Source organism: Pithys albifrons, chromosome 11, assembly GCF_047495875.1.
Source record: "Pithys albifrons albifrons isolate INPA30051 chromosome 11, PitAlb_v1, whole genome shotgun sequence".
Classification (NCBI taxonomy): Eukaryota; Metazoa; Chordata; class Aves; order Passeriformes; family Thamnophilidae; genus Pithys; species Pithys albifrons.
This window is the reverse complement of record NC_092468.1, coordinates 2,837,375-2,859,019: the sequence shown is the minus strand read 5'-3', so window position 1 is coordinate 2,859,019 and position 21,645 is coordinate 2,837,375. Positions and strand designations below refer to the sequence as shown.

The following is a 21,645-nucleotide window of genomic DNA, read 5'->3' as shown; positions in this document are numbered from 1 at the left end:
GATCAAATTCCCAACTTCTTACACGTCCCAGCTGCACACACACATCCCAGCCAGGGCAGGAACACTGAGCTGCTGTGAGCACCGGGGATGGTTGTGGTTATTTTCCCTCCTGCCCAAACCAGGCAAGTGCCACCAGAACTTGCTGTGAACATTCTCCATGCAGATCCTTTCCAAAGCTGGGAAGTTCCCCATAGACTGATCCTGGGAATGCTGTCACTCCCTTAAGACCACACTCCAACTCTCCATAGACAGTAAATCCTTCTCTGCAAAGGAAAGGGCAAGAGAATCATGGAATGGATTGGGTTGGAAAAGACCTCCGAGATCAAGTCCAGCCCTTGGTCCAACTCCACTCCCTTTACCAGATCATGGCACTCAGTGCCACGGCCAAGCTCAGCTGAAAAACCTCCAGGGATGGGGAATCCACCCCCTCTCTGGGCAGCCCATTCCAATGCCTGAGCACTCTCTCTGCAAAGAATTTCTTTCTGCTCTCCAACTTCAATTTCCCCTGGCAGAGCTTGAGCCCATCGTGCCCCCTTGTCCTATTGCTGAGTGCCTGGGAGAAGAGACCAACCCCCAGCTGGCCAGAACTTCCCTTCAGGCAGTTCCAGACAGTGCTGAGGTCACCTCTGAGCCTCCTCTTCTCCAGGCTGAACACCCCCAGCTCCCTCAGCCTCTCCCCACAGCACTTGTGCTCCAGTCTCTTCTCCAAGAGGCATCAGGATCTGACTGTGCCACAGATCCAAGGGACAAGGATGGGATTAGGAGTGGATTGGGAGCCCCATATTGGGAAAACAATCCAGTAAATGGTGATGAGAGGCAGCTAAATGAAAATTTCTTCTGACAAAAGTTGTGGCATTGAATCCAATGCTATAAAAAGCACCTCATGTGCCCCAGGCCAAGTATTTTGGAAACTTATTAAATAACAGCAAAATGACACTCAGAACTGTTTGGCAGGAGGGGGAACAGAAGAAGGCAAAAGAGAAGGATCCAGGGAGACCTCAGAGCCCTTTCCAGTGCCTAAAGGGCCTCCAGGAGAGCTGGAGAGGGACTGGGGACAAGGGATGGAGGGACAGGACACAGGGAATGGTTTCCCATTGCCAGAGGGAAGGGATAGCTGGGATATTGGGAAGAAATTCCAACTGGGAGGGTGGGCAGGCCCTGGCACAGGTTGGGCAGAGAAGCTGTGGCTGCCCCATCCCTGGGAGTGTCCAAGGCCAGGCTGGACAGGGCTTGGAGCACCCTGGGCTGGTGGGAGGTGTCCCTGCCCATGGCAAGGGGTGGGATGGAATGGGCTTTAAGGTCCTTCCAGCCCAAACCATTCTGAGATTCCCTGATTCATTCCATGGTTCTGTGACATGCAAAAGAAAAGAGTATCACAAGCATCTGATTGTGCAAGAAACAGACCAAGAAAGTTGCTTTCTTTAAGCAACTTATTTTTCTTAGAGATGGCAGAGAACAAAAGGGTGACAGAGAGATCCAGCAGCAACAAAACTCAGCAGCTTCACTGTTTTCCCACCTTCTTCTTTAAAACCAGTGTCTTTAAAAATTAATAACAAGGCAAACGATGTAGAAAGGTGTGATCCTTATAGAAGCCTAATTTTTCATTTTTTTTTAAGAATAAACAAGTTGTAAAATGAGAAAGCAAAGATGATAATGCACTCAACTGAGATGATAAAATAATCAGTGCACTGGAATTCAGCTGCCAGGCAACTCCCACAATGCTGAGTGCAGAGGAAGGGATGTATGTGGGGTTTATGAAATATAATATGGTTTCCATCTTCCCTTCTTTCCTAAGTCCACCCATCAGCATTTCAATCACTCCAACAAGGTATTTCTTGAGCACAGCAATTCAGTTCTAAATGCTGATTCTGAGGCTTCACCAGCAAAGTTTAAGGAAGGCACAGCCTGTGCCCTTCCCTTTGTACAACCACCCGTTTAGACAAGATTTTTAACATGTATTTCAGGTGCTTTTCAGGTGTACTGAGATGTATTTCAGGTGTATTTTCAGTCTGCAGGGGACAAGGCTGTGGATGGAAAGAGCAATGACATGCTGGGGGAAAAAAAACCAATATAATTTTTACTTAGAGAAGAGTAATAACAAAAAAATATTGCAGGGAAAGGAACTGATGGCAGTGGTGGGGAACACACACATTTTTCTTCCATATAAGAGTGTTGCTCTCTCTGGCTGAAGGCATCACCCAAATTGCCAGCACTCATTTGCATATTTTGGGGAGAAAGAGCTTGTTGTTAAAGCCACTTTGGTACTCTCAGCCTGCACCACAACTCCAACACCTGCACACAAACCCTTTATGCAAACGTACCTTTAACAGTTTTGACAAAAACTTGTTTCTCTTTACTGGGGTCTTTTTCCTCTATAAGAATTCCATGGAAAATGCGCCCAAACGTGCCTAGGAAGGGAACACACAGTTAGTATTAAGTGGGTAAAACACACTGATAACATTAAGGGCATATCTGTTAAGAAAGAACGACAATAAGGCCAAGTGCAGGTCCTGCCCTTTGGCCACCCCAACCCCTGCAGCGCTCCAGGCTGGGCACAGAGTGGCTGGAGAGCAGCCAGGCAGAGGGACCTGGGGGGACTGAGGGACAGGAAGCTCAACAGGAGCCACCAGTGTGCCCAGGTGGCCAAGAAGGCCAAGGGGATCCTGGCCTGGATCCAAACTAGCGTGGCCAGCAGGCCCAGGGCAGTGACCCTTCCCCTGGACTCTGCCTTGGGGAGGCCACACCTTGAGTGTTGTGTTCAGTTCTGGGCCCCTCAGTTGAGGCAAGAGATTGAGGGGCTGGAGTGGGGCCAGAGAAGAGCAACGAGGCTGGAGAAGGGACTGGATGTGGCACTGAGTGTCCTCTGAAACACCTTCAGGGACAGAGAATCCACCATGTCTTGATCCAACCCCACTGTGATCACCAGCCCAGGGCACTCACAGTGGGGTTGGATCAAGGGTTGGACTTGGTGATCTCAGAGGTCTCTTCCAACCCAACTGAGAAGAGAAGAGCAACGAGGCTGGAGAAGGGACTGGAGCACAAGTGCTGTGGGGAGAGGCTGAGGGAGCTGGGGGTGTTCAGCCTGGAGAAGAGGAGGCTCAGAGGTGACCTCAGCACTGTCTAGAACTCCCTGAAGGGAAGTTCTGGCCAGGTGGGGGTTGGTCTCTTCTCCCAGGCACTCAGCAATAGGACAAGGGGGCACGATGGGCTCAAGCTCTGCCAGGGGAAATTGAAGTTGGAGAGCAGAAAGAAATTCTTTGCAGAGAGAGTGCTCAGGCATTGGAATGGGCTGCCCAGAGAGGGGGTGGATTCCCCATCCCTGGAGGTTTTTCAGCTGAGCTTGGCCGTGGCACTGAGTGCCATGATCTGGTAAAGGGACTGGAGTTGGACCAAGGGTTGGACTTGATGATCTGGGAGGTCTTTTCCAACCCAATCCATTCTATGATTCTATGACCTCAGGATGTATCAGCCACAGCAGGAAGGAGCAGCAAGGGCAGGGAAAGTGTCTATAAATCCTAGAAAATCACCAATACAGAACCCAACCATGAGGTGGGGTCACAACTACAGGCAGCAAATGCTGACGGTTTTAGATCTAAAATTTAGGGGGACCAGCATGAGAGGGAAGAGCTGCAAAATCCACTCACATTCACCATCAGCACTGACCATGGGTTTATTTGTGGTGGTTCAATCAACTCCCTGCACTGAGAACTCCAGCTCCTTTCCCCATCCAGCCACCCTGGAACTCTCAGCCAAAGCATTCTTCCCAAAGAGGGAATTTTTTGGGAATGTTCACAAGGAAAGAGTGTTTTCAGCCAGCACACACAGAACAGTTTGAAATAAACTGCATCAAGTTATTCAGAGGTTTCACCTCAGCTGGAGGGTTTGGGGTTTGTTGGGGGCTTTTCTCAGTATCTCCAAGCTTTTTCCTTTCATAAATTGTTAATGATGCAGGAAGAGGAGTTACACTGACCAACTGCAGTGTGGTAACACCCATGGGGTTAATGTTTCACATGGTTCAGGTTGGCAGTGATCTTGTCAGTTCTTACTGTGGCACCAACGTGGGCATCACCTCCATGTATCCATTCCTGGGTCACAGCCCTTCCCCAGGGATTTCTCCTGCCTGATCAAGTTCAAAAATACTTGATACCATGGAATATGGGGTTCATCTGGTTTCTCAACACTTCAAACAGGGACAGTGCAACATTTCTCTCCCCTGCCCTGGGGCTGCAAGAGGTGCCTTCAAACTGTAATTCTTAAGGAGCAGCTTCACTAAGGAGGCTACAAGGCAACCCCAAATGCACAGCTTGAATTATTGAACAGCAGATTTAAACCCTCCTCACTTGAAGACATCAAGAAAGTGCCTTAAATACACATTTCCAAAATATTAAAGTAGGTTAAAGTATGGAAATTACTTAAGTTTATAATAAACCTCTGGCCAGGATCCCTAAAATGTATTTTTGTTCCATGCACACATTTCATTGTTCCTTTCTTCCCCTCTGAAGCTCTTTTGTTCCTCAATGACAGATGCTCAGCACTGCCATGATCCTGAGCTAAAATTGATCAGGAATTGTCTTCCAAGTCCTTGGCAGTGCTGGGGGAACAGTTGGACTTCACGGCCTTAGAGGGCTTTTCCAACCTTCAAAATTCTATGAGTAACTTCAGGGTTTGACTCAAATTAAGAGCTGGAGGCCAAGAGAAGAGACCCCAGGGTGAACTGGGCCCACACTGCACTGAGCAGCCCTCATCTGGCAGGGCAGGGCAGCTCTGCCACCAAACATCTGAAGGGCTGCTGGGGCACTGAGTCACTTCTAGGCATGGCTGACTCCCAAAATCCAGCTACAGGCAGAGGGCAGAGGAGAACAAGGCACATCCCACAAGCCAAGGAAGCTTTTGGCAGGGCCCACACTGGAGCTGAGCACTGAGCTGCCTCCTCAGAGGTCCAGAGTGGGACACAGGGGGAGCAGGAGCATCCTCCCAGTGCTGTTCAGACTAACACAGGGCATTCAGCAGCTCTGCCTCCAAAGGATGAGCATCTCACATCTCCAGCTCTGGGAAGTTTGATTGCTCAGGGAACTTAGAGATTAAGGATGAAAAAACCTAAATATTAAACCTAATTCCCAAGTTTGGCATCAACACAAATCAATTAACATGTGCATGAACAGTTCCAAAGGGAACAATGGAACACTCAGGAGTTGGACTCCATGATCCTTGTGGGTCCCAGCTCAGGATATTCTATTAAAAGAATCAGGTCACCTCTGAATCTTTTCTATCAGGGCTGTAAATGTTGCATTTGTTAATCAGATTTCCAACTCAAAAGTTATCAGAGTGAGACACCAAGTCTGGACAACTGAAGTTTTTCTGGGTTTTGGGTTGGTTTCACTTTGATTCTTTTTGTCAAGAGCAGCTTTGCTGCAGGAACCCTCAGAATGAGAGACTTGGCCATGTCCAACCCAAGTGTTTCCCTCACTCCTCAGCCATCCAAGCCCCTCCTTTATTCAAGGGACCAGGGTATGAGGACAGACAAGCCCAAAGACTTCCTGACCATGCTTCGTTGCTCCCCTGTTCTGGTGAATTCTGGAAACTTCTTCCCCACCCCCCCACGCCCCAAGTGCAAACATCACTCATCATTCCTCCCCTCCACCAAAGCTGAGAAGATCAGAAACGTCACCCATGAAAAATCCAGCAGTAAAAATCAATGTGTGTTTATGTATCTCCATCAGGGTGCAGGGATAAAGAGTCTGGGTGCTGCAAATACCTTCCTGGAGCACGTCCTTGAGGGTTATCCTCTCCCTGGAGATGGCAATGTCCTTCACTTTGGCTTTGGCCTCCATGAGAGTGACGCTTTTGAGGTCATTCTTCTCTATCCGCAAAGTGGGGTAACCTGAGGAGCCAGCAGAGCCAAACAATCCAACATGAATACCCTTGGAATGGGCACACAGGCACACACAGAGGGATGGACACCTCCTCACTGCCCTGGCCAGCAGGAAAGGAAGAGCAGGGAGGACACTGTGGGACAACTTGGACCAGGCAGGACACTGTGGGACAACTCGGAGCAGGGAGGACACTGGGGGACAACTCGGAGCAGGGAGGACACTGGGGGACAACTTGGAGCAGGGAGGACACCGGGGGACAACTCGGACCAGGCAGGACACCGGGGGACAACTCGGACCAGGCAGGACACCGGGGGACAACTCGGAGCAGGGAGGACACTGGGGGACAACTCGGACCAGGCAGGACACTGGGGGACAACTCGGACCAGGCAGGACACTGGGGGACAACTCGGACCAGGCAGGACACCGGGGGACAACTCGGAGCAGGGAGGACACCGGGGGACAACTCGGAGCAGGGAGGACACCGGGGGACAACTCGGAGGAGGGTGGACACCGGGGGACAACTCGGAGGAGGGTGGACACCGTGGGACAACTCGGAGCAGGGAGGACACCGTGGGACAACTCGGAGCAGGGAGGACACCGTGGGACAACTCGGAGCAGGGAGGACACCGTGGGACAACTCGGACCAGGCAGGACACCGGGGGACAACTCGGAGCAGGGAGGACACCGGGGGACAACTCGGAGCAGGGAGGACACCGGGGGACAACTCGGAGCAGGGAGGACACCGGGGGACAACTCGGAGCAGGGAGGACACCGGGGGACAACTCGGAGCAGGGAGGACACCGGGGGACAACTCGGAGCAGGGAGGACACCGGGGGACAACTCGGAGCAGGGAGGACACCGGGGGACAACTCGGAGCAGGGAGGACACCGGGGGACAACTCGGAGCAGGGAGGACACCGGGGGACAACTCGGAGCAGGGAGGACACCGGGGGACAACTCGGAGCAGGGAGGATGCCTCACCCCAGCAGCACAAAACCAAACCACCAGTGCCCTCTTCTGGCAATTCCAGACATCTGGAGACACCAGGAGAGTCAGAAAGGATGGGATCTTTTTTGCACAAGTTTATGAATGAGGAGAATTACACTAATATTTTCTTAACAACTTAAATGTTACTGAAAACCAAGTTAATGCAACTGTGCAGTGACCAAGAATGATGTTCTTGCTTATTTCATGCATCCAACCTTTATTCTTCTTTTCATTTCCACCATTCCCAGTGCTCTGGGGATGTCCCAGACCAGGTCAGAGCCTTCTGAACCAACCAGGACTGAGGACAGTGAGCAGGGGCCATTTGGGCACAGGGGGCACCACACTGGGGGGGTGAGCAGGGTATGACCATCACCCTGGGCTTGGTCTCCTGCCCTTGGCCAGAGCCTCAGCCTGGACCTTCCAGGGGTCATATCCAAATTAGCCAACTGGTGGCATGTAGGTCAATCCATAAACCAGAGGTGGAGTCCCCATCCCTGGAGGGATTCAAATGCCAGATGGATGTGGCAGTTGGGGACACCTGAAGGGAAGTTCTGGCCAGCTGGGGGTTGGTCTCTTCTCCCAGGCACTCAGCAATAGGACAAGAGGGCATGATGGGCTCAAGCTCTGCCAGGGGAAATTGAAGTTGGAGAGCAGAAAGAAATTCTTTGCAGAGAGAGTGCTCAGGGATTGGAATGGGCTGCCCAGAGAGGGGGTGGATTCCCCATCCCTGGAGGTTTTTCAACTGAGCCTGGCCGTGGCACTGAGTGCCATGATCTGGTAAAGGGACTGGAGTTGGACCAAGGGTTGGACTCGATGATCTCAGAGGGCTTTTCCAACCCAATCCATTCTATGATTCTATGACAGGGGTTATATTGGCAGTGCTGGGGCAACAGTTGGACTTGATGGTCTGAGAGGGCTTTTCCAACCTAAAGGATTCCATCACTCTGCGAGGTGGAAAATAAAACAACTGGGGAAGAGGGAAAATCAGCTCAAGAATTAGTTACAGGCTAAGGTCCCTTCCAAGTCTGTGAAAAGGCATTTTTTTAACATTTTATATATTCAGTTTTTTAAAAAAGTTTTTAAATTAGTGCTTTTATCAAATGAATTTTAAATGCAGCTCCTTGCAGGGGACAGATGAACTCAGAGGGAGGTATCATACAATCCAGCAGTGAGCCAAAAGTTTTCCAAAGTGGGGAGGAAACAGGAGAATACAGAAGGGCTGAGAGTAATGGTGACTTTCTGCAGTGCCCCCTCATGAACTGGGATGAACCTCCCTCATGAACCCCCTCATGAACCTCCACTAAGTGCAATCACAGGACAATGGGAGAGACTTCAGGGCCTTACTGATCACTCCAAAAAAACCCCAATTCATTAATAATTTTATTTATCTGGCTCTACGTAACAAGTCACAGAATCACAGAATGGTTTGAGTTGGAAAGGACATTAAAGACCATCCAGCTCCACCCCCTGCCATGGGCAGGGACACCTTCCACTATCCCAGGTTGCTCCAAGCCCTGTCCAACCTGACCTTGGACACTCCCAGGGATGGGGCAGCCACAGCTTCTCTGCCCAACCTGTGCCAGGGTCTGAATAAAGGTCTTCCTTCTATCTAACCTGAATTGACCCTCTTAGTTTAAATCATCACCCTGTCCCATCCACACTGACATTTCTGCTCACTACACTGTTGAACAAAGTCTTTCAGGTATGTGATACAAACCCACAGGATCTCAGAGGTCTGTTCCAAACTCTGAGAAGACCAGTGGCAGCACTAAAAAAGCATTGAATTTACACTTTCTGGAAAGGCCAGGGTACCTTTCTAGCTTGGCAGCTCCCACTCTTGAGAAAAACAACAATTTGAGTTTAACAGAGAGACAGTTTGTTCCTCTGGCCAGGCTCCCCCATCTTCTCACTTTCCATTATAATCCCTCACCTCACTTTTGAACTTTTCCAGCTACCTGAGCTGGGACTGAGTCCTGCCCTCTCCCAGTGCCCAGTCACCTGTGCCCACCTGTACCCCAACTCTGCCCACACAAGCCTGTGCAGAAGCAGAGTCACCCAAAACTCCCTGCTCCACAAAAAGGTCTGTTCCTGCAGGCTCAGCCCCTGAACTGCCTGGCAGCCCTGCAGGGCACAAGCAGCACAAGGCAGAGGCTCCTGGTCCCTCCAGTGAGGCTCAACAGCCAAGGAACAGCCCTCCGAGTGTGTCCCTACACCATTCAGCTGGCACAGCCCCTCCCCTGGAGCCCTCCTGCATGGCACAGCCCCTCCCCTGGAGCCCTCCTGCATGGCACAGCCCCTCCCCTGGAGCCCTCCTGCATGGCATAGCCCTCCACTAGTACTAATTTGAGGAGCAAAAATCCCACAGATAATAAATACATTCATGAAGTACAGAACAGACAGCACAGCTGAGGACACTTGGCTTGTTCAGCTGGAGGAGACTGAGGTCAGAGCTCATGGGGGTCTGCAGCTTCCTTGGGAAATGCAGCTCCAACCTCTGCCCTCAGTGACCAGTGACAGCACCCAGGGAATGGCCTGGAGTTGTGCCAGGGCAGGGTTAGGTTGGATATGAGTAAAAGACTCTTCCCCAAGAGGGTGGTGGGCACTGACCAGGCTCCCCAGGGCAGTGGGCACAGCCCCAAGGCTGCCATAGCTCCAGGAGGGTTTGGACAACAATCTGAGGGACACAGTGGGACTGTTGGGGTGTCTGTGCAGGGCCAGGAGTTGGACTGATGATGCCTGTGGGTCCCTTTCAGCTCAGGATATTCCATGATATCAGTTACCAGACCACTCTACCCCTGAGAATTCCAACCACTGCCACCCTTCCTTTTCAATCACTGCTCTTTTTAGCTCCGTCACACCATTTCAAGCAAAGCTGTAGGCAAAGAGAGATGAAAAGAACAACCCAACCATGAGGAACACGGGGAGCTGGGCCCTCTGCTGAGCTCCCTGTTGCCCGTGGCATGGCTGGCTGGGGCTGTTCTCAGACTGACACTTACTGGTTACTGGCGTGGCGTTGTTGGGGGTGTCAGCTCGCAGGTACTGCGTGGTCTGCGTCGAGGGCTGGGACAGGCCTTGGGAGCTGCTGCTGTCACTGATGCTGGGGGGAAACAAAATGCACAGCAACATCACTGCTTGTCACAGGGACACAGCCAGAATTCACTTCTCAGAGTTAAACCAGGAGATTTTTCCAGGCAAGCCTTTGAAAGAACAGAGCTCTGGGAGCTGCTCACACATTACAGTGTATTTTGGGGAACTCATCTCAGCACTTGTGCTCGTGGAGCATGAACAGCTCCCTCCTGTTTCTTTTGCAGAATTTGCTCTGTTTTCCAGTACTTTTCCCCCCACTTTTGAATAATGGAAGTGACAAAACATTTATTGCAAGAACCACCCTTTCATACCAAACCCAACTATTATATTCCAGAGCAATCCAGTGCAGTGCAGCAGAGGGAGGGACACTGATGCCACTGCTGGGCTGGACAGCCTCAAACCTCTCACACACCATAAATGCAACGGGTTTCCTTTCTCAATTAAAGCTGCACATCCTTTAACACCTCCAGCTGACTAAACCCCTCAGCACAAAGGAATTGAGAAGGAATTTGTGAGGCACAAAGGAATGGAGGAAAGCTGACAAGCCAACCCAGCCTTGAGAAACCACAACTGCTGAAGGCAGTGACTGCCCCAAACCCACGTGGGCTGGGGACACCAAGGGAGGGAATGGCAGAGAGGAAAAGGAACAGATGAAAGGATGAAGAGGATGACGAAAAGATAAAGCTGCTGTGAGAGGACAAAGGCAGCACAGAGGCAGTTCAAGATATCCTTTAACTCAAGGTACTCTTTCAGCAGGAGTGACCACACACAGGCCTGAGTGCTTTTCCAAAGGATCCAGTTTCAGACTGGTGGGTCCATGGGATGCAGCCTGGGCACACAGCCTCAGTCCACCTGCTTTTCCAGCCTCAGTCCACCTGCTTTTCCAGCCCTCCTTCCCCCTCAGTGTTTGATCCCCACTGCACTGCCCTTGGGTTCACATTACAAGTCCCTTTCATGTGCACATGTCAGTTTTTCTGGATTGAAAATACACTTGGGAGAGTGCAGCATTTCCAGCTTTACAAGCAAGCAGCTGCAATTCCCAGACTGTATCCTAAGGGCTGAAGTGAATACTGGAAAACCCATCCAAACAGAGCAACCTGAAATTCAGTCTCCTGTAGATGCCAGTAAAAACCAAATGTTTCTGTAGAATCCTGGATCCCAGACTGGTTTGGGTTGGGAGGGACATTATGGTTCATCCAGTGCCACCCCCTGCCATGGGCAGGGACACCTCCCACCAGCCCAGGTTGCTCCAAGCCCTGTCCAGCCTGGCCTTGGACACTCCCAGGGATGGGGCAGCCACAGCTGCTCTGCCCAACCTGTGCCAGGGCCTGCCCACCCTCACAGGGAGGAATTTCTTCCCAACATCTCATCTATCAGTTTAAACTCATTGTCCCTTGTCCTCTCACTATTTGCCCATGTAAAAAGTTGCTCTCCCTCTTTTTTATAAACCCCCTTCAGGCCCTGGAAGGGGCTCTCAGGTCTCCCTGGATCCTTCTCCTCTCCAGGTGACCCCCCCAGCTCTCCCAGCCTGTTTCCAGAGCAGAGGGATCCAGCCCTGGAGCATCTCTGGGGCCTCCTCTGGGCTCCCCCAGTAGCTCCACATCTATTTTGTGTCCCATCCAGCCTGGCCTTTGACACTCCCAGGGATGGGGCAGCCACAGCTTCTCTGCCCAACCTGTGCCAGGGCCTGCCCACCCTCACAGGGAGCAATTCCTTCCCAATATCCCAGTATCTATCCCTGCCCTGGCAGTGGGAAGCCATTCCCCTTGTCCTGTCCCTCCATCCCTTGTCCCCAGTCCCTCTCCAGCTCTCCTGGAGGCCCTTTAGGCACTGGAGGGGCTGTCAGGTCTCTCCAGAGCCTTCCCCTCCCCAGGCTGAACAGCCCCAGCTCTCCCAGCCTGCCTTTCCAGTGTGCCCAAGAATCTATCCATTTTTCCTTCAATCCTGACAATCCCTGTAAATCTGATTCTGTCCAAGTCTCCCCACTCCACACAACTGAACAGCCACAACTCTCCCACCCCACAAACAGCAGAGCACCTGTTTAAAAGCTGGTTTTCTGCAGCACAGCACTTACCACAGCCCTGCTACAGCTTGCCATGGAGAGCAGAGACCCCAAGCTACTACACAGGGCTCATTCTGAGACCAAACTCCCACAAAACTGAGTGAATGTATCCCAGAAATGCACCGGGAAAACCTGGATACATACCTGTCATCCAGCTCTATCCTCTTCATGCTGTGGAGGTGCAGGACAGCCAGGATTATTGCCACCAGGAATATCACAGCACAGCACACTCCCACACTGATGTAGAACACCCTGGTGGAAGTGGTGGGAGCTGCGTTTACAGGATCAACTGAAACAGAAAGGTGGAGTTACCAAACTCTGCCCAGACAGAAAAAAAAGCCAAACAAACCCCACAGGAAATGACAACTTGTTAGTTTGTTACAGCAAGGTGGGCAGAAGGGCTGTGGGAAGGGAGAGGCAGCAGCCCCAGCCCTTCCCAGTATAAATGAGGCAACCTGGAGAACAACTGCCCTGGAAGAGACAACACTGAGCAATGCACTGCTCTGCCTCCCAACAGCATTTTGGCCAAACATTTACATTTTGGGTCCTATTATGGAGGCTGAGCACAGTCAACTGATGGTATTTCCAGGCAGGAGTGAGGAAAAGAAACCACCTCATTCTATTCACTCACTAGTGACAGGTTGGAACAGCCAACCACAGGTCCTAAGGAAAGCAGATCAGAGTCATGGATGGGAACCAGAGATCCCAGGATGGGGCACAAAGGTTGTTAGGAGAGTTGGAATAGGCTTTTCTCCTCTTCACTAGTTAACATAATAATTACCAAAACACCCATTGAACTACTGGGCATGGTACAGACTGCCTGGGGAACTGTGCAATCAAAGGATATCCCAAATATTCCAGTTTTTACCCCCAAAGTTGTACATCCAGGATTACTTACAGATGGCCTTGCTGCTGTTTTTATCAGCTGTTGGAGATTTGACTTCTGGTTCAAGCTCTAAAGAGACAAGACAAACCCATGAAGTTTGGTGCACATTTATTATTGCAGCCCTTCACAGGGAGCCAATTGGCTCCCTCAGGGAAAACCAGATGTGCTGTTCCCAGAAGCTGAGCTGACCCAAGGGACTACAGTTATCCCTGGATTGCCACTTAAATACCCAGCCATGGCAGAATTAAAATCACCCTGGAGCAGGTGGGTGGGGTATTTCCCCACAGTCCACTGAGGCAATGCTGAATCCACCTCCCTCTGGAAACCCTCTGGCTTGTGCAAGGGCCAAGGGGAGCTGCAGAGCATGGGATTGTTTGCAAGACCTCTCAGAAGCAGTTCCTACAGGACACAAAGTGATCCCTGCAATGTTTAGTCTAGACTGCCCCAGTTTTGTTGAGGAAATTCTGGCTCCAGTCTAGGGCTCCTCATCCCAGGGAGGAGTCAGAGGTGCAGCCAAGGGCTCTGTCCTCCTCAGCTGATGCCACAGTCAGGAGTGAGTTGAGGCTGAAGGATGAAAGACATGGTGCCTATTTAAATACTCATCAATATGCAGAAAAAGTCACAAGGACAATACTCAGCCCACTGTGTTGCAGTCACACAGACTCACAGACCATTCTGAGTTGGAAGGACCCACAAGGATCAGACTCCAACTCTTCAGTCAATGGCCCACACAGGGGATTGAACCCATGACCTTGGCATTATTACAGCCAAGTTTTAACCAACTAGTCCTTCAGAAAGGGAACAAATCTCATGGTGAGTGTGGCTTCCAAGGGGAGCAGTGCAAACCCAGGGAATGCAGGCTGTGGAGATACCTCCAGCTGAACCTCCCTGAGGATCTGCACTGAGGGAATCCAAGAGATGTCTGTGACTGCAAAGGCACAGCCACACTCACGGAATCATGGAATGGATTGGGTTGGAAAAGACCTCTGAGATCATCAAGTCCAACCCTTGGTCCAACTCCAGTCCCTTTACCAGATCATGGCACTCAGTGCCACGGCCAATGTGTGTCCAGCCCAGCCCAGCCCCTTCCCACTCCTCAGGCAGCCAGTCTGGCCTGATCACCTTGGGAAAAAGTAATCCAGGCCAGGGAAGAATCAAGAGGGTTTTTCTCCTGCTCTTTCCTTATTCCTTTTTTAAATTTGAGGAGGAACTATCAGGAATGTCCTGAGCAAAAGCAGTGACAAGATCCTGATTTCTAAATCAGAAATCACTGGATGACCAACACCAATCAACACTCATCAAAGCCACTGATGGTTGAGGAACCTGCAGGAATGTGATCTTTGGAAGAACCATTTCTGCATGATTTAGGAAGTGGCTGTCTCACATCTCCATGGAATTGGGTGGTGCCTATGGAAACCTGTGTCACACTTCCACAGCTGGGAAGGGATCAGCAGGGCTGACTCCCCCCACTTAGAATACCTGAGAAAGTATCCAGGAAAACGTAAAATAAAGGTAAAGTTGTCCCCATTATCACCCAGACCTCCATTTTTACTATAAATAGAGATGCACTTTGAATTAAGAACAATCTTCCTGGAGAATCAATGCAAGAAACATGAGCATCCCAACATTATGTGCTACAAAGCCACACCAGCTGTCCCACCCACACCTTCCCCAAGTTCATCCCTGGACACTCCTACTCCAGAAAAGTGAGAACTTCCCTCTGGAAAACCAGCTACTGTCCTGTTCTCCCAGGCTCCAGGGAAACAACAGAGGCAGGAGGAGCATGTGAAGGGAGAGGTGGCCACCTCCACACACTGCCTGGGAATGGCACAGCCCTTGGGATTCTCCTAAATAATCTTCTTCTGAAGCCTATGAAAATAATAATAACACTCTGAAAATTCTAGGAAGCAGCAACAATCCAAGAATAAATTATGCCTGCAGATTCCCAAGTGGAAACACCCAAGAGTTGATCTGGGCTTTCCAGAGTCTGGATTACATCCCAAGATCAGTTTGAACTCACCTGACAGGCTTACACCTCCTGATGTTCACTAAACAGCTGTTTTATCATAGTTTATAAACTAAGTAGATGTTCTAGGTAATTCTTAAACCAATCTGAATTCTCTGAGTGTTGCAGTTTTGAAGAAACACTTCTTTTCCTTCCAAGCACAGAGAAAATGCTTTTTGATATACATAGATATAAAAGGTCAATCAATACAGCAGAACTCTTGGGGAAAGTTATTGGTTCTGCTTTTACCAGAAGTCCCCATTGATGTCTGAAAGGCAAAATTTTGCTGTATTTCTTCCAGTCCTTTCCAGCATTCACTCCTGTCCTGGATCACACACCATCCCACTCCCTGTTCCTATCCCACTTTAACAGCAAAACCATTTAACCCTTTGAAACTTGATCTCTTACTTTTGTAGCACATTTTCCTCCGTTTGAAGTTTAAGACTGTGATGTTTTTCGAGGAGTTGACTGTTAAGTTGAGCTGCATGAGGATCGTGACGTCGGAGTCGAGTCTGCCGGTGCAGGAGAGCTCCACCCTGAACACTGCAGGTACAGCACACACAGGGCCTGTGAGCACTCCCAGGCTTGGGGATGGAACAGCTTAGCCAGGATAAGGGGCTTTCTAAATTATTGTCCCAGTTCAGCAGGTGGGACCAGTTTGTCCCTGTGTGGGTGTGACCAAAGCTGGGCATTCTAAACCCTCCATGCCATTGCCCAGCAACTGTTCCCAATGGCCCATTGGCAGCAGCTGCCCAGGGCACAGCTGAGCCCTCAGGCTGGGAGCTGGCTGGGAAAGAAGCCTGGCAGAGGAGCTGGGAGAACTGCCCTGCAGGGACTCCTTGGCACCTCCACACCCACCTGAGGGCTCAGCTCTGCTCAGGGGCCAGCAACGATTCCAAACCCCCCCCTGACTCCCAGAGTCAGATCCCCCAGTGTGGAACTCCCTGCCCTGGGGGAGGCACTGGGGGCTCCCACCCAAACCTCAGGGGAGACAATCTTGGGCTTTGGAGACTTGGGGACCACTCATTGGATCCAGAGGAGGAGCAGACCCTGGCCAGGAGGAGCCCACCACTCTCCACCAGACTGTGCCATCATCTGCACCAACAGGTTTGTCCCTTCCTTTGCCTTTGGACTTGGGGGAACCACGTGGGGCTCAGCACAGGGGCCACCAAACCCCCCTGTGTTTGTGCCCCAGGGGGTGGGTTACACTGCTGGGCTTGGGGGGTTAAACCCAATTTCTCTTTGTGCCATTGCATTTATTGTAATATTGTTATTAAATTGTAACTCTGACTTATAATCTCTGTTGTGTTGGGGTCCTTTCTCCTGCTGGTTCACCTTTAAACCAGCACAATTATGTTTATAATGCACATTGTTAAAGAACTTGCTATTAAGAAATGCCAGTTTAGCCTTTGTGCCTCATCACTTCAGACAACTATTAGAGCATAAAGGACACAGATTTTAAGTTGTGTCAATTATATTAAATGTTCACAAGTGTATTTGTGGCTAAATGACTATTATTCACCCATTGTTGGGGGGCAGGTGGGGATTTTACCTGAGAGGGTTCGAGGAACTTCTCCTTGTAGAGAGACATTGGCCTGGGGCAGAGCCATGGCCACGGGATCATGGACCTGAAATCCCAGTTTATACTCCACCTGCAACAGTTGGGAGACACAAAACACATCAGGAATCTCTCCAGCAGCAAAAGGAAATGCAACACACATTTTCATAATTCTTCTTCTTCAAAAAAATATATACACGTTATTTCCAAAGAGGGCTGATGATTTATTTTAGGTGCCCACATTCCAAGTTCCTTATGTGGGGTTGAGTGACAGTTGAAATTAAGAAAGCCAAAACACAAATCATTCTTTCAAATTTGAGGCAGAATTCAGTGCTGCACTCAACAAAAAAAAAATCCCCCCAAAACCTCACCTGTCAATACTTTTAAATTTATTTGTTCAAAAGTTGGTTTGTCAAAGCCATAGGAATTCAAAAAATTCCCCCTCTTCTAGTCAGTTTTACAAACAAAATTGCTTAGAAATAATTTATTCCACTACACTAAAGATTTTGATTCCATTTCAGAAGCTGATTCTGCAAATATTCATTCAACAAAAGTACAGGATCTACTTTAAGTCCCAAGATCCTGTTGGAAATTCATCCCAACCCTTCCCAGTCAGTTGAATGAATTTGTTTTGACTTTGCTTGGCCCCACAGTTTATTTTTCTCCCCCTTTCTAAAACACAATACGGTTCATTTCTGTTATCAATTTACTTTTCAGCCAAGATGCCAAGTGTGGAGACACAGCCCAGTCTCTGAGCTCCTACAAACTGCTCTGCCCATCCCAAAGCTAGAAGGGATGGTGGTAATTGCCAAGCCTGGCAGAAGGAATACCCAAGCTCAGCAATTCCTGCTCAGAATTCCCAGCCAGGCCCAAGGAAAGCAGAGACAGGGATGCAGGGCTGGAGCTGGAACAAGGGAATTGTTGTTACTGCTCCTATTGCACCTTTCCCACTTAACGAGAGAACAACCACCACCACTCAGTTTTACAAAAACCCAAAAATGAACATCTGGCAGAGCCCAAACACATCATTCCATACATGAAAATGAATTGTTGGTGACTGGAAATGCTTCAGGCTGTGAGAGCACAGGAATCCTCCTGCCAGCTGCTGCTGCACGCTCCAGCCACGCTGATTAAGTGAAACAAAAACCCTTTCCAATTAATCAGGGCTCAGTAATAACACACTAGATGCTGGGATGAGAGCTTCTCCTTGTCTCCAGGCATGTGTTTCTAGAAATCTCCACAACAATGGCTCTGCAAAGGATTTCCAAGGCTTCAGTTCATGGTGTTCAGTGCACCAACAGAAGAGACTCCACAGCCAGTGGTTTGTGCACATAAATGGACCTTGCCAGGGGCAAGAAGTGTAAAATACTTTAAAATAAGTGCTTAAGCTTTCTGAAACAAGAAAGGAACAGCTTGGATATGTATCATCTTAACTTACTGCCTGCAGACATATAAAGAAGCATTTTGCACCCAGCACATGCTCATTTTGGCAAAGGAAAAAGCCATTAAATGACATTAATAACACTAATGAGAGGAGCAACGAGGCTGGAGAAGAGACTGGATGTGGCACTGAGTGTCCTCTTAAACACCTCCAGGGACAGAGAATCCACCATGTCTTGATCCAACCCCACTGTGATCACCAGCCCAGGGCACAGAGTGCCAGAGTGATCCCAGTGGGGTTGGATCAAGGGTTGGACTGGGTGATCTCAGAGGTCTCTTCCAACCCAACTGAGGAGAAGGGACTGGAGCACAAGTGCTGTGGGGAGAGGCTGAGGGAGCTGGGGGTGTTCAGCCTGGAGAAGAGGAGGCTCAGAGGTGACCTCAACACTGTCTGGAACTGCCTGAAGGGAAGTTCTGGCCAGCTGGGGGTTGGTCTCTTCTCTCAGGCAACCAACAGTAGAACAAGAGGGCACAACTGAAGCTCTGCCAGAGGAGGTTTAGGTTGGATATCAGAAAGAAATTCTTTCCAGAGAGAGTGCTCAGGCATTGGAATAGCCTGCCCAGGGAGGGGGTGGATTGTCCTACCCTGGAGGTGTTTAAGATGAGACTGGACGTGGCACTGAGTGCCAAGATCTGGTGATCCCAGTGGGGTTGGATCATGGGTTGGACTTGGTGATCTCAGAGGTCTCTTCCAACCCAACTGAGAAGAGAAGAGCAACAAGGCTGGAGAAGGGACTGGAGCACAAGTGCTGTGGGGAGAGGCTGAGGGAGCTGGGGGTGTTCAGCCTGGAGAAGAGGAGGCTCAGAGGTGACCTCAGCACTGTCTGGAACTCCCTGAAGGGAAGTTCTGGCCAGCTGGGGGTTGGTCTCTTCTCCCAGGCACTCAGCAATAGGACAAGGGGGCACGATGGGCTCAAGCTCTGCCAGGGGAAATTGAAGTTGGAGATCAGAAAAAAATTCTTTGCAGAGAGAGTGCTCAGGCATTGGAATGGGCTGCCCAGAGAGGGGGTGGATTCCCCATCCCTGGAGGTTTTTCAGCTGAGCTTGGCCGTGGCACTGAGTGCCATGATCTGGTAAAGGGACTGGAGTTGGACCAGGGGTTGGACTCGATGATCTCAGAGGGCTTTCCCAACCCAATCCATTCCATGATTGTGTGACTCACTAAGCAGCATAGCTCGTGCCTGAAGCACCCAAAGCAGAAGTTCCTGCTCACCTTGGATTTGGCGTGCCAGGTGAAGTGGAGATTGTTGGTCTCGCTGGGGATGAGGAGGTTGAAGGACAAGGCATAGTGATTAACCACGTCATTCCTCACGTAGGACAGCTCTGCATCAAGCCCTGCAAGGACAAAGGAGGGTGAGACGGGGCACAACAGCACCAAACACACCAACCCAACAGCCCTCAGGATCACCAGCTCCACCTGGACCTGAAAGTTTAAGCAAACACTCCTCAAGTCAACAAATTCAGTGGCAGGTTTGGGGACCAGTCAGCACTGAGAGACCTTCAGTGTCTTCCAAAGCACCAGTTTCAGAGAGTGCCACAGCCTCAGGAGCAGGGAAAAGCTGGAATGTAATGGAAAGAAAGGAGACTTCTCATACAATCCTCCAACAGAGTCATTACAGGCTCTCCTGAACATACTCCCTGTCTGCTCCTGGGAGTCCCAGCTCCAGTTTTTCTCCTATTTCCAACTGTGTTCACTCCAACCAAAGTGCTTTGGATTGGCAGCTGCTTAATCCCAGGTCACTTCTCCTGGAATAGCTCATTCCTAAAGCAAACACACAAGCACTATGGAATCAGCTTCAAGGTAATTAGGCCACAGGAACACAGAAGGGTTTGGGTGGGAAGGGACTTTAAAGTTCATTTCAGTGCCACCCCCTGCCATGGGCAGGGATACCTCCCACTGTCCCAGGGTGCTCCAAGTCCTGTCCAGCCTGTCCTTGGACACTCCCAGGGATGTGGCAGCCACAGCTGCTCTGCCCAACCTGTGCTGGGGCATCACCACCCTCAGAGCCAAGAATTCCTCAATATCCAACCTAAATCTAAAAGAAAACCTCTGTGTTCTGTTGCTCCTTCCCCCATCACCTCAGCCAGCTCAGGGACCTGCCCCGCTGTTACAGGAAATGCCACCTTAGATCAGACACCAGTTCAAGGTGCACATTATTCACCTCAGAGGTTCCTCCAGAAACGTGAAGTTGCTTTATGAGATGAAGGGGGGAAGAGACTTCAAGTGGAGGAGAATGGAAGAAGTCCACAGAGTCAAATCCCAGGATGGCTTGGGTTGGAAAGGACCTTGAAGATGATCCCATCCCACCCCCTGCCATGGGCAGGGACACCTCCCACTATCCCAGGTTGCTCCAAGCCCTGTCCAGCCTGGCCTTGGACACTCACAGGGATGGGGCAGCCACAGCTTCTCTGGGCACCTGTGCTAGGGCCTGCCCACCCTCACAGGGAGGAATTTACTCCTAATATCTAATCTAAATCTCTCCTCTTTTATAGTTTCAAACCATTCCCCCTTGTCCTGTCACTGCCTGCTCATCTAAAAGGTCTCTCTCTCAGGCACACAGTGAGAGGTGACATCTGTACACACAGCAATAGTATTTTATGTCTACCCTGTGCACTCTGAACATTTTGATACACTGAGAGAACTGAAAGACCCACAAAACTATTCATTACAGAGGACTAAGGTGCATTTCCTTCAATAAAACACACACTCCTGTACTCAGAATCCTGGAGCTGCTGCTATTTTCTGGGGCACACATTCCAAGGTCGCCCTGAACCTGCCCTGGGTGTCACTACCAATTAGTGGCAGAGCAAGCACCACTTCCCTGCAGAGAGAGTGCTCAGGCATTGGAATGGGCTGCTCAGAGAGGGGGTGGATTCCCCATCCCTGGAGGTTTTTCAATTGAGCTTGACCGTGGCACTGAGTGCCATGATCTGGTAAAGGGACTGGAGTTGGACCAAGGGTTGGACTTGATGATCTTGGAGGGCTTTCCCAACCCAACTGATTCTATGAGTCTGTGATTCAATGGATGTGGCACTGAGTGAGAATCCACCATGTCTTGATCCAACCCCACTGTGATCACCAGCCCAGGGCACTCTGTGCCCTGGGCTGGTGATCACAGTGGGGTTGGATCAAGGGTTGAACTTGATGATCTCAGAGGTCTTTTCCAACCCAATCCATTCCATGATTCTATGTCCTGTATGGAATGAGAAAAGGAGAAAACAGGCAGGCCTAGGAGGACAGCACAGCTGCACTGCAAACAGCTGGAGGCAACAGGCAGCTCTTCCATCAGCATTTTCTGGGCAGAGCAGGAAAACATAAAGAAAGAGGTGGAGAACTCTCCAAAGAAATACCAAAAACTGCAGAGGAGGAAAAGCACCTTTTCCAAAAACACAAACCCACTCCTTTTGGTTCAAGCAGAATATTGGTGCTGGATGCTGAACAGTTTGAAACCCTCCCTAAACAAGTCCATATGCAGACAAAGCACACAGGGCAGGATCTGGTTTCTCATTACTGGGACTTGACTAACCCAACCAACCCACGTGCAACCAGCAAATGCCCTGCCTGGATTTCCAGGCAAAACCACCACCATAAATCTCTTTATGAACTTCCCCATCTTTGTACCTCGGGCAGAGACTTGAAAGAATTCATTAAAGTTGAAGGCAAACAAAAAGGTAAATTTAAGCAGCAGCACAGAGCAAGTCTGTCATTCTTTGCACTGTTTAACATAACAAAACATCTGAAGGAGCT

At 50.1% G+C, this 21,645-nt stretch overlaps 1 protein-coding gene across 2 annotated transcripts in view; it reads right to left on the bottom strand.

Moving 5' to 3' along the window:
• RYK (receptor like tyrosine kinase) overlaps window positions 1-21,645 on the bottom strand; it is a 70,338-nt gene that overhangs the window by 29,330 nt on the left and 19,363 nt on the right. Inside the window, exons 2-9 of one of the 2 annotated variants that reach the window (XM_071566492.1) lie at window positions 19,111-19,232; window positions 16,452-16,551; window positions 15,308-15,442; window positions 12,907-12,963; window positions 12,153-12,297; window positions 9,856-9,956; window positions 5,756-5,890; window positions 2,322-2,408 (exon numbers count right to left, since the gene is read on the bottom strand). In XM_071566492.1, the coding sequence (XP_071422593.1) occupies window positions 2,322-2,408; window positions 5,756-5,890; window positions 9,856-9,956; window positions 12,153-12,297; window positions 12,907-12,963; window positions 15,308-15,442; window positions 16,452-16,551; window positions 19,111-19,232 (882 nt within the window). The remainder of the gene's footprint in view (window positions 1-2,321; window positions 2,409-5,755; window positions 5,891-9,855; window positions 9,957-12,152; window positions 12,298-12,906; window positions 12,964-15,307; window positions 15,443-16,451; window positions 16,552-19,110; window positions 19,233-21,645) is intronic. The other variant, XM_071566494.1, reaches the window with a different exon arrangement.